The sequence below is a fragment of the Epinephelus moara genome, chromosome 5, assembly GCF_006386435.1.
Source record: "Epinephelus moara isolate mb chromosome 5, YSFRI_EMoa_1.0, whole genome shotgun sequence".
Classification (NCBI taxonomy): domain Eukaryota; kingdom Metazoa; phylum Chordata; class Actinopteri; order Perciformes; family Serranidae; genus Epinephelus; species Epinephelus moara.
Genome location: NC_065510.1, coordinates 2,429,250 through 2,446,010, shown reverse-complemented (window position 1 = coordinate 2,446,010; position 16,761 = coordinate 2,429,250). Strand labels below are relative to the sequence as shown.

The following is a 16,761-nucleotide window of genomic DNA, read 5'->3' as shown; positions in this document are numbered from 1 at the left end:
TAATCAGAAGACAAATTAAACAGGATGACTAGCCAATGTGAAAATCAAAAGAAAGCATAGAATAATGTACTGAAGGAGACTGTTGTGCCATCACATCTTTTTTTGTGGTTTGAGAGCAAAGATCCGGTTGCCGCTGTGCAAAACTCCGCAATACAATTAGGTCCGAAAAAACCCCGGAGTCCGACCCCCTCCACCCCCCTTTGCTGGTTATCAGCCAAATGAGTTGTTGCATACCCCCTCCACCCCCCTTTGCTGGTTATCAGCCAAATGAGTTGTTGCATATTGGCATATTAGATATTGGCAAAAAATCGTGCATCCCTAATGCAAAGATAAATTTCACACACAAATTTGCAAATGAAATTAAGAAAGTAGGCTCTGTTAAGCACATGCATAAATGTTATTATATAATAAAAAGTATAAGAAATGTATTTCACTCTGCCAGAGATTACAGAAAATGTCATTACAGGTCCAGCTGGTGAGTCAGACTGTAACAGTTGTGATGTTTTCCTTCACATTTCCCAACTAATTTGGGATTAACTGAGCTGTTTGCTTTGACCTTTCCCAACTTGTACATCTCAGAAGGTTCCACTGACGTCTTCAGATGTCTTTTTTTGTCCATCCAACAGTCCAAAACCCAAATAAATTCAGTTTACCGTCATGTAACATGCAGGAAACTGAACGAGAGTCACATTATAAAGCACTTTGATTTAAGAAGAGCTACATAACTGCAGTTTATTTACATGTGACAGACGTATTCTGACGCATCTCGTCTTGTGATCAGTGTAGCTGCTAACTGATGACCTAAACAGTCATCTCACTCATTAAAGCTGCCCTGTGGAGTTTTCTTGTAAACAAACATAGTGTCTGTTTACGTCCAGTGTTGCTCATCAGAACACAGTGTACACACGTATTGAATGCAGTTTTTTATTCATAAAACATTTGCAAAGCTGTTTTTTTTTCTTCTTCAAATTTTGGACCATGTTTTATTTACGTTCATGTTTACTCAGTAGCTGTCTTCTTCTTCTCTGCCTTTGTTGGTGTATTGCTGCATTTCTTAGTGCATAGTGTGAAACACAGTGATAGTGAATAGTGATATTTTCTGGAAAACATGAGTTATAACATGGTACGTTGAAGCGTACCAGAGAAAACTTCTGAAGGTTTCTTGGTGCAGTGTGTCCTGAAGGCGCTGATGTCATATTTTCAAATCAGGCTGATAGCTGTTAATATATTTTGCAGCTCTGTATCTCAGCTCGTGGAAACACAGAAAAGTCATCATCATCTTCACCATCTCTTCATCGTGCAACATCCTAACCTCAGATATTTTTGTGCTTTGACATTAATACCAGTAACTCTTGATGCTGTTTTTGTTTCCTGTCATTTGACTCTTGTGATTTTATCTTGAGTGTCTGTTAAAAGAGGAAACCTGAGTCAGAGTCAGGCCTCGAGGTGGGTGTTTGTAACCTTATTTATCATGTTAACACATAAAGCTGTATTTTACCCCTACTGATGAGCGGAGGGGTCTGAGAAGATCATGATCATTAGCTCAAAAGGTCACCAAGAGATCACTTCTAAACTATCACTCATCAACATGGTATCTTGAGCCAACATCTGTAAACTCCTCAATTTAAATGTCAGACATTTAACCAATAGGAGTGGGAATCACCAAATGACCCATGATATGATGTTATTGAGATATTGCAACATGCTGAGTGTTGCGATACAATATATTGCAACTAAATGTGACACAGAGCAGACAGACTGACCAACACTGTTATAACACCTGTCAGAAATGCTGCATACACCTGACAGACTGAACTGTGGGCAGATTAAACACCCTCTGTGAGGACAGATGAAGCACCTGAACACTTCTCATGCAGGTGTCCTGCTGACTGAATGACAACACACATGTTAGACGTGTTGTCTGTTACAGGAGGTCTCCAGTGTTTGCTCCGCTGTGACTTTGGTGCCCTGAGACAGTGTCTCCTGTCCTCTGTCAGTTAATGTCCCGCTCTAGTTTGGAGGACGTGAGACAGTGTCTCCTGTCCTCTGTCGGATAATGTCCCGCTCTAGTTTGGGGGACGTGAGACAGTGTCTCCTGTCCTCTGTCAGTTAATGTCCCGCTCTAGTTTGGAGAACGTGAGACAGCGGTCTCCTGTCCTCTGTCAGATAATGTCCCGCTCTAGTTTGGAGAACGTGAGACAGCGGTCTCTTGTCCTCTGTCGGATAATGTCCTCATTATATGAACGATATGAATCCACTGAGCTTGGAGTCCAGGCGTCACAGGTTAACGCCGCCCTGTTCTCAAAGATTCCTCAGCTTTATGCTTCACTTCTCTAGAGCTTGGGTACGGCTGTGTCGGGGAACAAATGTGGGGGCGGAGTCACATACCTGGGTTCACATGTTTTTAGCATGTAACAGTGAGAGGTGAGCCCTCATGTTTGTGGTATTCAGAGTATTTTTATTCTCATATGGCACAAATCACGTTGTGACAACGTGTCATATCCAAGTCCTTCGTCCCCTACTGTTAAAAAATCCAAAATAAGTCCAGACTATTGCGAGACTATGCTGTATTGATTCTTCCCCCACCACTGTTAAATAAGCTACGTCATTGTCTCCATTGAGTTTAATGCAGTAACTTAGCTAAACAGTGGCTAATCCATTTCATTTAATTCAGTTGGAATTTTTCTTTTTAAACTGTGTTTGAGTTGTGAGGATCATAGTGATGGGAAAAAAGGTGAAATGAAGAAATATTTTTAGTGACGATATCGGTGACAGGTAGAGGTATTAAAGCAAACAGATGTTCAGTCAGTTGAATTCTTGGAAACAATTGTCTTTTTTGGCTTTTGTGCACAACAAGGTTAATGTCTGTCATATGTTTGGTATGTTCTTTACATTGTTTGTTCTCATTTCTGTCATGAAAGCTCAGAAAAAAGCTTCTAAGTGGGTTCAAAGTTGAGTTTATTTTGTCAAACTGCCGCTCCCAAGGTCAAAAACAAAATGCAGTGTTCAGAGAATCAGTGGTTCATGTTGGTGGTTGTCCGATGCAATTAATTCGGCAGTTTGGCTTCATATAGATAAATATTTTTAGATATGAAGCATCTTGTGGTCTTGGTTTTTTATCTCTTAAGGGTGTTTACTTCACTTCAGTTTAGCGTTTTAAAAGTTCATCAGTGGTTTCACAAAGATAACACAAACACTGACTAGAAACATAAAGATGCTGCCCACGGTAAATTTTACCCCTCACTGGTGTTCACTGGTTGCTGTTGCTGTGTGCTGTGAGGTAAGAAGATAAAATCTTAACACCAAAATGTTTCATGTGGGACGCTTCTTGTAGAAACATCCAAGCAGATTTGCAGATTTTGCAGATTCTCCACAGAATGAACAGTGGTTACATGAGCCTCAAAACCAGACACAACTCAGCCCTGAGCAGAGTGACCGTCCTCTACCTATTCACATATATGGAGTTTGTTGTCGAGCTGCGAGCGTCACGTATAGTAGGGTTACATTAACAAAGGTTTATGACAAAATCACTTGACGACACGAGAGAGGAGAGGGAGAGACGCTGTGCTGCTGCCAGAGGAGCCGCTGAATGCGTTCCCTCTGAGCGCTAAGAGAAGTAAAACATTCAGGACGCCACAGTTTATTCGACACTACTGAAGCTGCTCCTCTCTTTGGAACCACTGCAGAGTCGCTAATAATTTCGCTGGCAGCCACTCTTTGGAACCACTGCAGAGTCGCTAATAATTTCGCTGGCAGCCATTATTGTTGTTGCCGTGGGTAACAGTATGACGTCAATATGCCAAAAAGTCAAAATACCACGAGTATCAGCGTAAGAATTTTTCATATAGATTTGGCCTGTGGGCAGTAAATTGAGTATCACTGCTCTATTCCATTGAGAAACGACCAGAAGATATGATTCGTCATAACAACCATTTTTGAAGCTCCTGGAGGTTTTTGGATCGTCCTCGGCCTTTTGACATCAGAGTCATGTTTCTGAGTGACACTCGGCCTGTTTTATTTTCATGGCACAAAGGATCATAACATCAGTTCCAGTTTGCTGCTCAGTGAGTCACCCGTCACAGACACACACCTAACAACCCCGCTCAGTGTACTGGAGTGAATTCACACATTGTCTGTTGCTCCCAGCACAAAGACAGTGTGGGTGTATTGTAGTGATGAATGCTGTTGTGTTGAAGCCTCTGTGTGTGTGTTTGTGTGAATGTCTCCAAAGTGATGTTTTTCCTGAAAACTCAAACTTATAAAGTCACTTCTTTTGTTTGTGTGTGCAGGTGATGTTTGTACCTGCGCTGATGGAGACGCTCTGAAGGTGACAGTGGGAAAGACCTCATCCTTCCTCCCCCTCCTCCCCCCCTGAAGGCTGCACAGATGTTTTCTCTCGGTCAGGAGAACATCCCCACCTCCCCTGCTTCCACCAAAGGACCAGTCAAATATGGAGAGCTCATTGTGCTCGGGTAAGAAGCTCTCTGAGGAGCTTTAACAGCTGCGCTCAAAACTTCTAAATCATCAAGATGGAGAGTTTTAAAGGCTGTGCTTGTTTAAGCCTTTTAATTACTCGTATATGTGCACTTCACGTTACTGCTGAGCGTTTGATTCTCTGAAGAATAAAATTTGTTTTTAGATCAGGTTTGTTAAATTGTACAAAAATAAGGCCCTGTTTATACGTACACAGATGTTTAAAAACACAGAGCTTTAGGTCACTAGAACAAATGTTTTTTTAAAACACCTTCTAAGGTGAAGATTTATCAAAACTCTGGTTACTCTTTATCTGTGTGGACGTGTTAAATGTGGAGCCAAATATAAATAAATTTGTGCCAAATCTTTCTATGCAAAATCAAATAATCAGAACACTTCACTGTCACTTTGTGCCACATTCCTGTTAATTTAAAAAAATCTTTTCATCAAAATAAGACTTAAAGTTCCTTTTCACCTGAATTCAGTACATCTCCTGTGGATAGGTCTCTGCCGCTGTATTATTTTTTACAGCGGTCACAGTACGGTGACGTGCCGCAGCATTGCTGTCATAGTTTTCTGCATCTGCTCAGAGACAAGAGGCTCGTGCTCGTGACAGTGCAAGATGTAAACTCTTAGCAGTAGATGCACACTTTCTTCTGATACAGTTAGCAGGTGTAGTTCAGTAGAAAGAAAATAGTTCCTATATGAAGCTGTTCACAACAAGGTCTGTGGATTATCTTGAGAAACCTGGTCATAATTTCTGGAAAGAGACGTTGATGTTGAGTTTTTCAAATGTTTTTGTGGCACTTTGAGCTCCACAGGCTGAGTACCATCTAGCTCCATTACATTGGAGAGAAGGCAGACATCTCCACCACTCAGCAACTCACACCAAAAGTATCCTGACTGATAGATAGCACAACAGGTGAGGGGAAAATATGTGATTTTGGGGAGAACTGTCCCTTTAAGTGTGTAAAACCCTTTAGGTGCAGATAATAATTTGAACACTGCCAATTTTGTCCAGATAAAAAGGATCAAACAAATCATTTGAGCTCAGTGCGCCGTGTAGCATCTTCATGAGCAGTATGAAAATGTTCAGGAGCAAAACTCATCCATTTAACGTGTGGAGAAACTCCACCACAGCAAAGAATGCAGCTGACTTCCTGACTGAAGGCCGTTCACTGTGGACACAAGAGAGCGCCTGTGGTTCAGGGAGGTGGAGAGACGTCAGGAGAGTTGTGGCTGCTGTGGTTTCAGACCCTTTGTTTGCTTTCGGATCATAGTGTCCGCATGTGGAACTCAACAATCTGAGAGAGTCAGTAACTGGCAATTACACTGGTCACAAGGTTTAATTTTAAAGAGCCATATAGTTTGTGAAAACAGAGGTTGTGTTATATGTCATGCAGTGGAGCCACAGTGGAGCTGGGGTGGTCTGAGTTTGTCTAAGAAAAGGAGGTGGGCGTCTCTTTATCTGAAACGCAGGAAGTTTGCATTATCCAGCCAAAGAATGGCTCCACTTTTAACTGAACTCAAATGTTTACTTAACCCGTGGTTGGCAGCAGTCTGGCTCTGAAGATAACCTCCAGCTAAACTTTAAATTAAAGGTCCAATAACATTCAGCTTTCATAAATGCACAACAGCTCAGGATGAGAATAACGTTCTGCAGATAAATGTTTTCAGTTTGAGTTGTATTTAACAGGCGTCCTGATGGATAAATAATAAACCACTTCACCACGACGTCCTGCTTTTAAATGTGGACTCAATCAGTCGTTGCTCTTCAGCCCTCTCTCCCCCACAGAGCTTCCTGTCTCCAGTGAAAGCTGTGAAAGAAACATTTGGGAAATATGTTTGTTTGACTTGACTTTGGACCAATCCTTGATTACATTTTGCCTTTAGTCTCTAAGGATCCACTGATCGAACGATTCAAAAAGTGTTTCTCATAATACTGGATGAAGGTGTGTTGTGTTGGTTTGCTGGGTGCCGTGAATCGACCGTCAGAAGGGGCCGTGCACATGATGTGTCTTTAACCCCCTGGAAAACACTTGGTTGAGCGCTGGGTAGAGCTGGGCGATTTATCGACTATGTACGATAAATCGATATATTTTCAAGCAAGATATAGACAACACTGTTTATATCGATGTAGGGTCTCAGAGAGACACAGAGCTGCTCCTCTGTTTAATCTGTCTGTTCATTTGTCTACAGTGTGACGTCGCTCTATATGTTGCACGTGCTACGCTACATCAGTCTGAGAGAGTTACCGCAGCACACGTTCAGTACAGCGCTGCACTGCTAGTTTGTGTGTGAGGTGGATCATCGCAGTCCTTCTTGGTAGGTGTAGTCTGTTTTGTGACACTGAGACAGCGCCTGGATGCAGGCGACAGATGTGTTTAATAAAAGCAGTGACAACACAGACGCTTCACATACAAGACGTATAATGAGGGCAAACTGTCTCTGTCCCTTCCTCGGCCTCTCTGTTCATGTTAGGTGCATAAACATGATTAACAGCCTGAACAAATTAAAATATTTAAATCATTTTCCAGCACTAGATTCATTTGAAAGGCCATGGAAAGAGACATTACTCCTCCAGCAAAGCTTTTTAATTACAATGGATTTAGGCCGACTTGATACCTTTATACTCATGTTATAGTTTAGTGTCCTGTGCTGCAAACCTTTAAACCTCTGTAGCTCCAGTGCTGTGTGCAAAACGTAAACGTACAGCCCTGCTGTTTATTTTATATCATTTATAATGTTGATCAGCTGTCTTTGTATTTTATTCTGGTCGCAGTCTGTTTTTATAAAAGTGCTTGTGCTTGTGCCATCTCAAAATGTGGCTTTGACTTGCAGCTGAAAGCATGACGCCCATTTCATAGAAACTACCGAGATATATATATATGAGATATATATATATATATATATATATATATATGTCGTGTATCATATCATACCATATCGCCCAGCCCTAGTGCTACTCTTGCTGCTAACTCTGCCAACTTTTAAGATTGCAGAGGCAGGTTGCATCTTAGGTTGCTAAGTGACCATAACCAGATGTCCTGAGTGCAGAGCTGATCTTCTTCCAGGCGTTGTTTTGTAAGTATTAGGCCAAACATATCGTCCGTGGGACAGATGTAAAGCTCTGACAGCTCTGCACTTAAATAAATAACTTCCCCTCCATATTTGTCACAGACTGATATTTACGGAAGAAGGGAAGATATCTGTCAGCTGTGATTGGTTGTTCCTCGTCACATGACATGCGGTACACGCTGCTGCTTTCCAAATGTTGATCTCAGGGTGCAGCCGTAGCGCCCTGAAAAATAGGCACTCAGGCATCGCTCTGGTGTTTGAGCGCAGCTGCTGCGCGTCTACATTAAAAACAATGAATCTGAGGGCATGTGTACGGCCCCCAACTCCCTCTGTCTCGCTCGTTCTCTGTTTTGCAAAAGTAGACTAATATTCATGATGGATAGAATAAACGGTTTCCATATCCTAGCAGCCTGTTTCCCATCTTTGATGAACAAGAGGTTTGTGTGAAAGGAATTAAAGGCTTGTCCCGTATGGACGCTTGTTCCAAATACACACCGGTTGAGTTTAGTTATTGAAGCAATATGTGCTGATATGTGGGCATATGTAGACCTTACAACATCTACAACAATTTACTTACAGACTTAAATCACTGACAGTAGAAGATTTATGTATTTACATTAAAAATAAATGTCATTATTATTAAAACACCATCTGATACTCCCACCCTGCGCAGGTACAGTGAAAGCTCACAATGCTATTTTATAACCAGCAACCTTATTATGCCCCTAATGAAGATGTAAAGCTGTCCTACATTAGTGAACTCTCATTTAAATCATACACGTTATCTGAAGCACACATTACCTTGTATTTGCATGTGGGGAACTCCCTGCAGAATCCTTTCGGCCGTACCTACATGACAAGTGGAGGTCACAGCTGTCAGCCGCTATCGGAGCCCCGCTCCCTCATTATGATAACTTGTATAAAGTCCTTATTGGCCAAACAGATGAACCGGTCGACCTCTGATCCATAATGCAAGTCAGGATGTTTTAGAAAATGTTGTTAGGTGTTATAACATGTTTTTGAAATTAGTAAGAGCATTATTATTTCTGTAAGTTAACATTCAGTGAAGGGCACATAATAACTTGTTTAAGGCACAAAACACAAAGATCAGGACTTTAGACGTTTGTCTTGATTTAGGATTTCATGACTTGAGACTTATTTTGTGTTTTGCCAAACAACGACTTCGTCCCACCTCTGGTAGAAAGTGTTTATTGTTTGGGAGCAGCATAACTCAGCCTGAACACTGTTCAGTGTGTTGAGAAACTCCACCACAGTGAAGAATGCAGCTGACTTCCTGACTGAAGGCCATTCAGTGTGGACACAAGGAGCGCCTGTGGTTCAGGGAGGTCTGCTGCTGTGGTCTCAGACCTTTTGTTTGCTTTTGTATTATTGTATCCAGAGCTGAATTAAAGCTGTCTGGGACCCTGGACCGTCACACTGCAGGGCTTAAAATACTTTCTTCACTGCGTACATGCATCAGTGATTGAAACTTTTAAAATTGCATGCACCAATTTATTTATGTAATTTTGGTACTTCTTCTTTCTCTGCACTTTGCCCACAGCCGGATCTGATTAAAAGAAATCCAGCGTCGACCGCTTTCTTTTTTATGACGGTTCAAATATGAAGAAATCATGTTGTAATGTAATTTGAGCTGACTGTCCCTTCCCCTAATGTTCCCATAAACTGTACAGTAAAAACTCGACTTGCTCAAAGTCCGGGTCATTCAGAACATGATGAAAATATCCACAAATCGCGCATTTTATTTATGAGTTTAAAATAAGGACATATTCTCAAAGTGTTGTTCCCTGTACAGTAATGTGCAGTGAAACTAGTCTTATACGGTCATTGGAATGTGTTTAACAAAAATCCATTGCACATCCCAACAAACCAAACATGGAAACTGTTTTATCAAATTAGGATTTCTTTGGTGACGTCCCATATTCAGGAAGACCTGTTTAACCCGGGTGCAAATATGTGCTCAGGTTAGATTTAATGTGTACTACTGTGCTTATCCACTTAGTATTTTGAGCCCTGCTTTGTTTCATCACTGAGGCAGGAACCAGGGTTTTGGGCTTGTTTTGGTAGATTTATATGATCAAATATGTACATTTACATGTTTGCCTCATAAGCCTTTAAGGCGTCATATATCTTAAGAGCCCGGCCTCATTCCAAAGTTGTCGTAATCCAAAGATGGGCAGTGACTTGCGGCATCAGAAACCAACGAAAAAAGGCGTCCTTTAACGTCAGCATGATACGCAGCCTGTTGCCGTTATAGTTTTACGCCGCCCGTCTAACGGTTTGTGGATGTGTCCAACACACCACGACTTTCACCCAAGAGAGTGGTGTTTGTGTCCCGTAAGATTATTCTAAAGCCAGACCCTGTTCTTTGTATTTTCCTAAACCTAACCACCTGTGTTTGTTTTTGGAGGGAAAAAAACATCAATTCGCAGTGTTGTACTGACATAGTGCTTTTATTTTGAAAGAGACTGTATGTAAACTTTAAAGTGTATTTTGAAAGGAGACAATGCTTGTAGTTGACACAGTGTCCTCGAACGTCAATAACCAACACACCCAGGGTACCTTGCACGTCGTATGTGGACGCTGAAACCAAACATCAGTATGTGGCGGGGTCGGAGTGAGAATGTGTTGATCTTAATAAAAAGTAATTTCTGTAGTCAGTGGTGCAGGTTTGACGTGTCCTGATAACCTGTACAGATTTTGTATGAATGTTCTAATACATTTCCCGTCTTGTGTGTTCAGGTGTAACGGCTCTCTGCCCAACGGTGACAAGGGGAGGCGGAAAAGTCGCTTCGCTCTGTGTCGCAGGAACAAGGCCAACGGTGTGAAACCCAGCACTGTCCACTCATCATGCACACCTCAGGCTGCCAAGGTGAGAGCACAACACACAGGTGACTGTGTCCATAAGGCCCTACGACACACAGCACAGGAGTGAGAGCTTTGAATGTTGTGTGCACACAAGAACACAGAAAGTGAAACTGATGAGGCTTGGAAACATTGTATTACATGTACCTGTATATTTGTGTTTTTTATCAGCTCTGTGTCTGTAACATTACCTGGATTAATAAGTGGATTTATATTTATGTTTCCACACACTGCAGCATGAATAAAATATGCCATTATCTAACATTAAGAACAATAACAGTGGTGTTTGTCTTTCAGCATTAAAGCATTAAACAGTCATAACAGTGCATCTCTTGTGTGTTTCTGAAGGCTGTAAGCAACAAGGAGCAGCACAGTATTTCATACACGCTGTCCCGGGCACAGACGGTGGTGGTGGAGTACACCCACGACAGCAACACAGACATGTTCCAGGTCTGTAGCATCCACTAACTGATGTCAGTTCAGACACACAGATCAGATTCAACTTTTCGTGGTTTATTTTTGTTTGCTACATCAGGATGAGGAGAAGCAGTTCTTGGTGTAATAGTATGAGCTTCATTCTTGGTGCCCGTTCTTGCTTTCAGTTAATTTTATTTTATTTTTTCATCGCTGTTGTTGAAATCTTGCATCTCTAAAAAGTCCACTAATGTTTCCCAACTGTAAACGTCTTCACGTCTAAGAAGAATAGCAGTGATTTTTGTTCCTGGGTGCGTTTGTTTTTGACCACTGTACATTTTGCATGTTGCTCAATGTGGGCCGGCCGCTTGGTAGAATTTCCTCAACCCACAAAAGACAGTTAAGAGCGACAGGAAAGCCAAGACAAAAAACGAGGAACCACATTTTAAGGAACTGGAAACAGAAATGAGAATCAACACAGCTGCAGACAAACTGCTGTGAGAAAAATTCCAGAAATTAACCCATTTTTTAAAAAAATATCGAAGGTTACATTTTCTCAGTTTGACTTTTCATGCTGTTTCTTGCACAGTCATCATCATTTTCCTGAGACAGGTGGGACGTACAGGCCACTTCATGTGAACATGACACTAAGATAAATGCTCCTGTGTACACACACTTTTTGGCAACATGAATTTTATCCCTGTGTCGTTACAGATCGGTCGTTCGACAGAGAATCCCATCGACTTTGTGGTGACGGACACGCTGCCCGGCAGTCAGAATCAATCTGACGGTCAGACAGTCCAGAGCACCATCTCCCGCTTCGCCTGCCGCATCATCTGCCAAAGAAACCCTCCGTACTCTGCACGGATCTACGCCGCAGGCTTCGACTCTTCCAAGAACATCTTCCTCGGGGTAGGCTGCTGTAACTGGTGCTGTCAGAGGCGGATGACGCTGTGATTCATCACTTGTGTTCTGTGTACTAAGAGGTGAAATCTCGACCTGTTCACAGGAAAAAGCAGCCAAGTGGAGGATGCAGGACGGTCAGATGGACGGACTGACCACCAACGGCGTTCTGGTGATGCACCCGCGACACGGCTTCAGTCAAGACTCTAAACCTGGTCTGTGGAGGGAAATATCTGTCTGCGGCAACGTCTTCACGCTGCGGGAAACCAGATCATCTCAGCAGAGGGGCAAGATGGTGGGTGACTCTGTCGGCTCCTCATGGGAGCTGTAATTTGTTTTCATTAATGTAAACACAAATAATCCTTTAAAGCTGATCGGTGGAGATTCAGTGTTTCTCACCAAAGCTCACTGTGAATCCTTGAAATCTTCCAAACAAGTTGAATGCACACTCTTTCCTCAAAACACTTGCAAAGCCAATTTTTAAAATCTTTGTGGTAGTTTACAGTCTCTTAGCTAACAGCCTTCATCTGTGCAATTACTTAGTAGTTATTTTGCACATTACTGCCACCAACTGTCAATCAGCAGATCAGCAGGAAACCAGAGGCAGGAATATGTACGCAATATTTAATGAGTGCATGTTTGTCCTTTGACTTACAGGACTGATGGTTCATCACGTGTAACATCAGTGACATAATCATAGAACATTTGAATCAACCATGTGCACTTAACCTTAACACTAACTGTTTTTATAATAATAAACACTGATAATAATCTTTATTTATAAAGCTATTTATTATTTATCCTGCAGTAATCAGTGTGTAGCTGCTGACATGTTGAGGCAGAGGGTGCTGTCTGTAGCTCTGGTTGAGGGTGAGAGGCTGTCAGCAGATAAACAGAGATCTGTGTGGGTACATGAGACCCTAAAAAAGAGGCTGGATCATGGGGAGTACCACCAGTTGGTCCAGGAGCTTCTCCTCCATCATGGACGTTTACAGGCATATTTTAGGATGACTCAGGGGCAGTTTGACAACCTGCTGTCTATCATCAGGCCGTATAGCTCTGGGTATCTGGGTGTATTTTTGGCACTGTGCATTTAAATTTTGTGGATTTTGGATCTTTGTTTACTGATATTTCACTTACATTTGCACTTTTCTACTTTGTGCTCCAACTGTTGCACAACAACTTGCTCTAGGATAAACAAAGTTCTGCTTTAACTTATCTTATGTGAGTGATGCAAACTGCAGATGTGCGACTCAGTCACTGAGGCCACTGTGATTAACATCTCAGTGCATCACCAAAGATCCACTTCATTAAAGATACATATGAAGCAACTACCACTGCGATATAATTCTCCCCAGTGTGATGCAGTGCGATTCGACACAAAGCAGTTTGATGTGATGCAAAAGAATTTGATGCAGTGTGATTCAACATGGAGTTTGATTATATGTCTTTAGTTTTTTCTGCAAACAGCAAACTATTAAAAAACGAAAAAAGTGTCATTTTTACTTCACATTTGTTTCTCTCGTCCTGCAGCTCAGTAAACATCTTGTTCTTGTTGTTTCTTTTTGACCTCTGAAAACTACATGACCCTTTTACAAACACCTAAGTTAGTCGTGTTGCCTGTGTACTTTATAGCGGCGCGGCATATTGTGCAAATTACATGCATCTTGTCATGTTGTCTAATTAGAAAAATCCATTGCTGAAAAGTGTCACCGAACATTTGATTTATAGGAATTCAGTGGAACATGTAGCTCTTCCTCCTCCAGCTGGACACACACAGGCCTCTGTAGGAGCCACTGACGGCAGTGCAGCAGAGAGAGCGTGCTTGAGAAACAGAGGCTGTCAGCAGATAAACAGAGATCTGTGTGGGTACATGAGACCCTAAAAAAGAGGCTGGATCATGGGGAGTACCACCAGTTGGTCCAGGAGCTTCTTCTCCATCATGGACGTTTACAGGCATGTTTTAAGGATGACTTCATGCTGTCTATTGTGGTCCCGCTGAGCGACTGAGCACCACTAGTTTCTCCTTCATTGTTTAACAACTTGTTGTCGTGAGCAGTTGGGAGAAATTTTCCTCGAAGGCTTTTTACCAGAAAGAGTCCTCTTGGTTAAGGTTAGGAAAAAAGTTGTGATTTGGATTAAGATGAACAGGTTTCTGTCAGAAAGGGATTTCTTGGAGAAAGCCCTTTGACCACCACAGAAAGTCCACCTCTCAAATCATCTGACTGGACAATGGGAAAAAGCAGAGATGACTTGAGGAGTTCAGAGCGCTGCGGCACAAACGCCAGGCGCCTAGAGCTTGCCCTTGATTGGGCCTTAAGTAATTACAAACTCCACAGGGTTCCTTTAAGTTTGTTAAAATCTAAAAGTTTAAATTCCAAAATCAAGTTGGTGGTCATTTATCTTAGGATACAGACAGTAAACTCCAGGGACACGTTTCACTTTTTCAGAAAGGCTGAAGAAAGTGACAGGATCTCTTGGAACAGCAGCACGACAGGAGGTGACATCTTGAATTTGGCTCTCATACAATACATATTAAACAGGATGTTAAATGTCTTCTGCTCGTCTCTCTTCCAGGTGGACCCCGAGTCTAACGAGCTGGTGGACGGGTCTCTCATCGACCTGTGCGGTGCCACCCTGCTGTGGCGGACAGCTGAGGGTCTGGCGCACACACCCACTGTCAAACACCTGGAGGCCCTGCGGCAGGAGCTGAACGCCGGGCGTCCGCAGTGCCCTGTGGGCTTCAACACGCTGGCCTTCCCCAGCCTCCGCCGCAAAGGCGTCCTGGACGAGAAGCAGCCCTGGGCCTACCTGCACTGCGGCCACGTGCACGGTTACCACGGCTGGGGGAGCCGCCGGGACCCCGAGGTGGAGGCGGAGTGTCAGGAGAGAGAGTGCCCCATGTGCCGGGCGCGGGGCCCCTACAAGCCGCTGTGGCTGGGCTGCGAGGCCGGCTTCTACGTGGACGCAGAGCCCCCCACCCACGCCTTCGTCCCCTGCGGTCACGTCTGCTCAGAGAAGACGACGGCGTACTGGAGTCAGATCCCGCTGCCGCATGGCACGCACACCTTCCACGCCGCCTGCCCGTTTTGCATCCAGCCGCTGAGCGGAGAGTCCGGCTGCATCAGACTGATCTTCCAAAGCCCACTGGACTGAACACACTCAGACTTCTTATGTCAAGCCTTAACCAACAGAGAGGTGGACACAGCTTTGAGTTTTTACGTAACTTAATTTTTATAACTTAATTTAACTTAATTTTGACCAATATCGACACATGTACTGGGCTGACTCCCGCCTTTTTCTAATATTATATATGATTCAGGCAGTGTCGCCCTCTTTCCAAGTGGTGAAAGTTCTTCCCTGGACAAAACTGTGACGATGTGTGATTTGCTTTTTATTTATTCCCTGTCGTCTTCAGTAATGTCTTAACTCAACAGCTGCCTTAAAGAGCCATTAACACTAAGACGTGATCCCCAGTTTGGTTTCAGTGTCTCACTGTGGTCCAGTGCTTGATTTTAAAGGCAGAATTTTTATGCAGGAAATGGTAAAAAAAAAAAAACGAAAGAAAAAGAAATCAGGTGATCCATAACATATTTCTGTGTTTGATCCTTTTCTCTGAAATCAAGTGACCTTCCTCTGTACTGCTGTTTCCTCTTTGTACACAGAATAACTGTATTTTATGATTTTAATACGAGCTTTGTATCTTAACGTGACAAAAATATATTTCGTGGGAAACTTTTTAATGGCTGTCTCGTGACTTGAAGCACACACATCCAGACTCAATGTCGTTCTTACACAAAATAAAAATACACTACAGGCATGAGTGTCCATAAACCAGCGTGATCAAGTCGTTACATGACGAGTCAACATTTAATGAACTCATTAGATGATTCACATTCTGCCAAGGTGCTGTTAAAGGGATACGTCACTCTTGTACACATGCATTTACATATACTTGCCATGTATCAGATAAAAAGGTTAGAACTAATACTGAAAAACTAATATCTGCAACATTTAGATGACCAGATCACCATGTGATGCACCCAGAGGAGGATTCCTGTGATATTGGTGACTTTCTGACCTCTAGTGCCACCATGAGGCCACTTGGAAATAAGAAATATTTCAAATCTATCATGTTGTTTCCTTCACCTTGCTCCGATCATTCCTGTTCCCAAGATGATGGACTTTTTTGATTATATGACCCAATGACCTCTTGTGTCACCCTCAGAACTTTCATTTTTACCTCTGTCTTTGGTGAAATAGATGAGTTTTTATATACAGTTCTTTATCAGTGCCAATGGGATCTGTCAGAGGAATCCCATTCTACAGAGAACCTTAAAAATAAATGGGGGGAAATTTGACAAGGGTCATTTTGAGATTTCAAGGGAGGGATGGTGTAGTTGTTGCAGCTTTCAATGGAAGTGCTCTAATTCATGTGCATGGAGAGAATTTGGTTGGAAATGTCAAATTAGATTCTTCATTACAGAGGCTCCCCTGGAGATTGTGCGGGAACCAGGATGCAAATCACTGGCATGTATTTTGTCCTGTAACAAGTGCACAAAATACTGGAAGGCATTTCTAACATAAAAATACCTTTCCATTTATTCATCTATTCTTTTTCAGTACCCGCTTATCCTGTTGAGGGTCACAGGGGGGTGGAGCCTATCCCAGCTGACACTGGGTGAGAGGCAGGGTTCACCCTGGACAGGTAACCAGACTATCACAGGGCTGACACATAGAGACAAACACTCACACTCACATTCACACCTACGGACAAATTAGAGTCACCAATTAACCTGCATGTCTTGGACTGTGGGAGGAAGCTGGAGCACCTGGAGGAAACCCACGCTGACACAGGGAGAACATGCAAACTCCACACAGAGGGGCTTTCACAGCACTCAAGGGTTACAGCCTACGGACACATCATGACTGTTTAAACAACATTCACAACTTGGATGAACTTTTATAAAAACACATTTGATTCTTTTGATCGGTCTAAGACTGTGTTTA

The 16,761-nt window shown here is 42.6% G+C and overlaps 1 protein-coding gene across 1 annotated transcript in view; it reads left to right on the top strand.

The window, feature by feature from the left end:
- The window catches only part of LOC126389848 (E3 ubiquitin-protein ligase pellino homolog 1-like), a 22,989-nt gene extending 7,495 nt beyond the window's left edge, over nucleotides 1–15,494 (top strand). Inside the window, exons 2-7 of the mRNA XM_050043796.1 lie at nucleotides 4,290–4,472; nucleotides 10,312–10,441; nucleotides 10,783–10,884; nucleotides 11,563–11,760; nucleotides 11,858–12,046; nucleotides 14,329–15,494. Coding sequence (XP_049899753.1) covers nucleotides 4,387–4,472; nucleotides 10,312–10,441; nucleotides 10,783–10,884; nucleotides 11,563–11,760; nucleotides 11,858–12,046; nucleotides 14,329–14,907 — 1,284 coding nt within the window. The 5' untranslated portion in view covers nucleotides 4,290–4,386 and the 3' untranslated portion in view covers nucleotides 14,908–15,494. The remainder of the gene's footprint in view (nucleotides 1–4,289; nucleotides 4,473–10,311; nucleotides 10,442–10,782; nucleotides 10,885–11,562; nucleotides 11,761–11,857; nucleotides 12,047–14,328) is intronic.
- The last annotated feature ends 1,267 nt before the right edge of the window (nucleotides 15,495–16,761 follow it).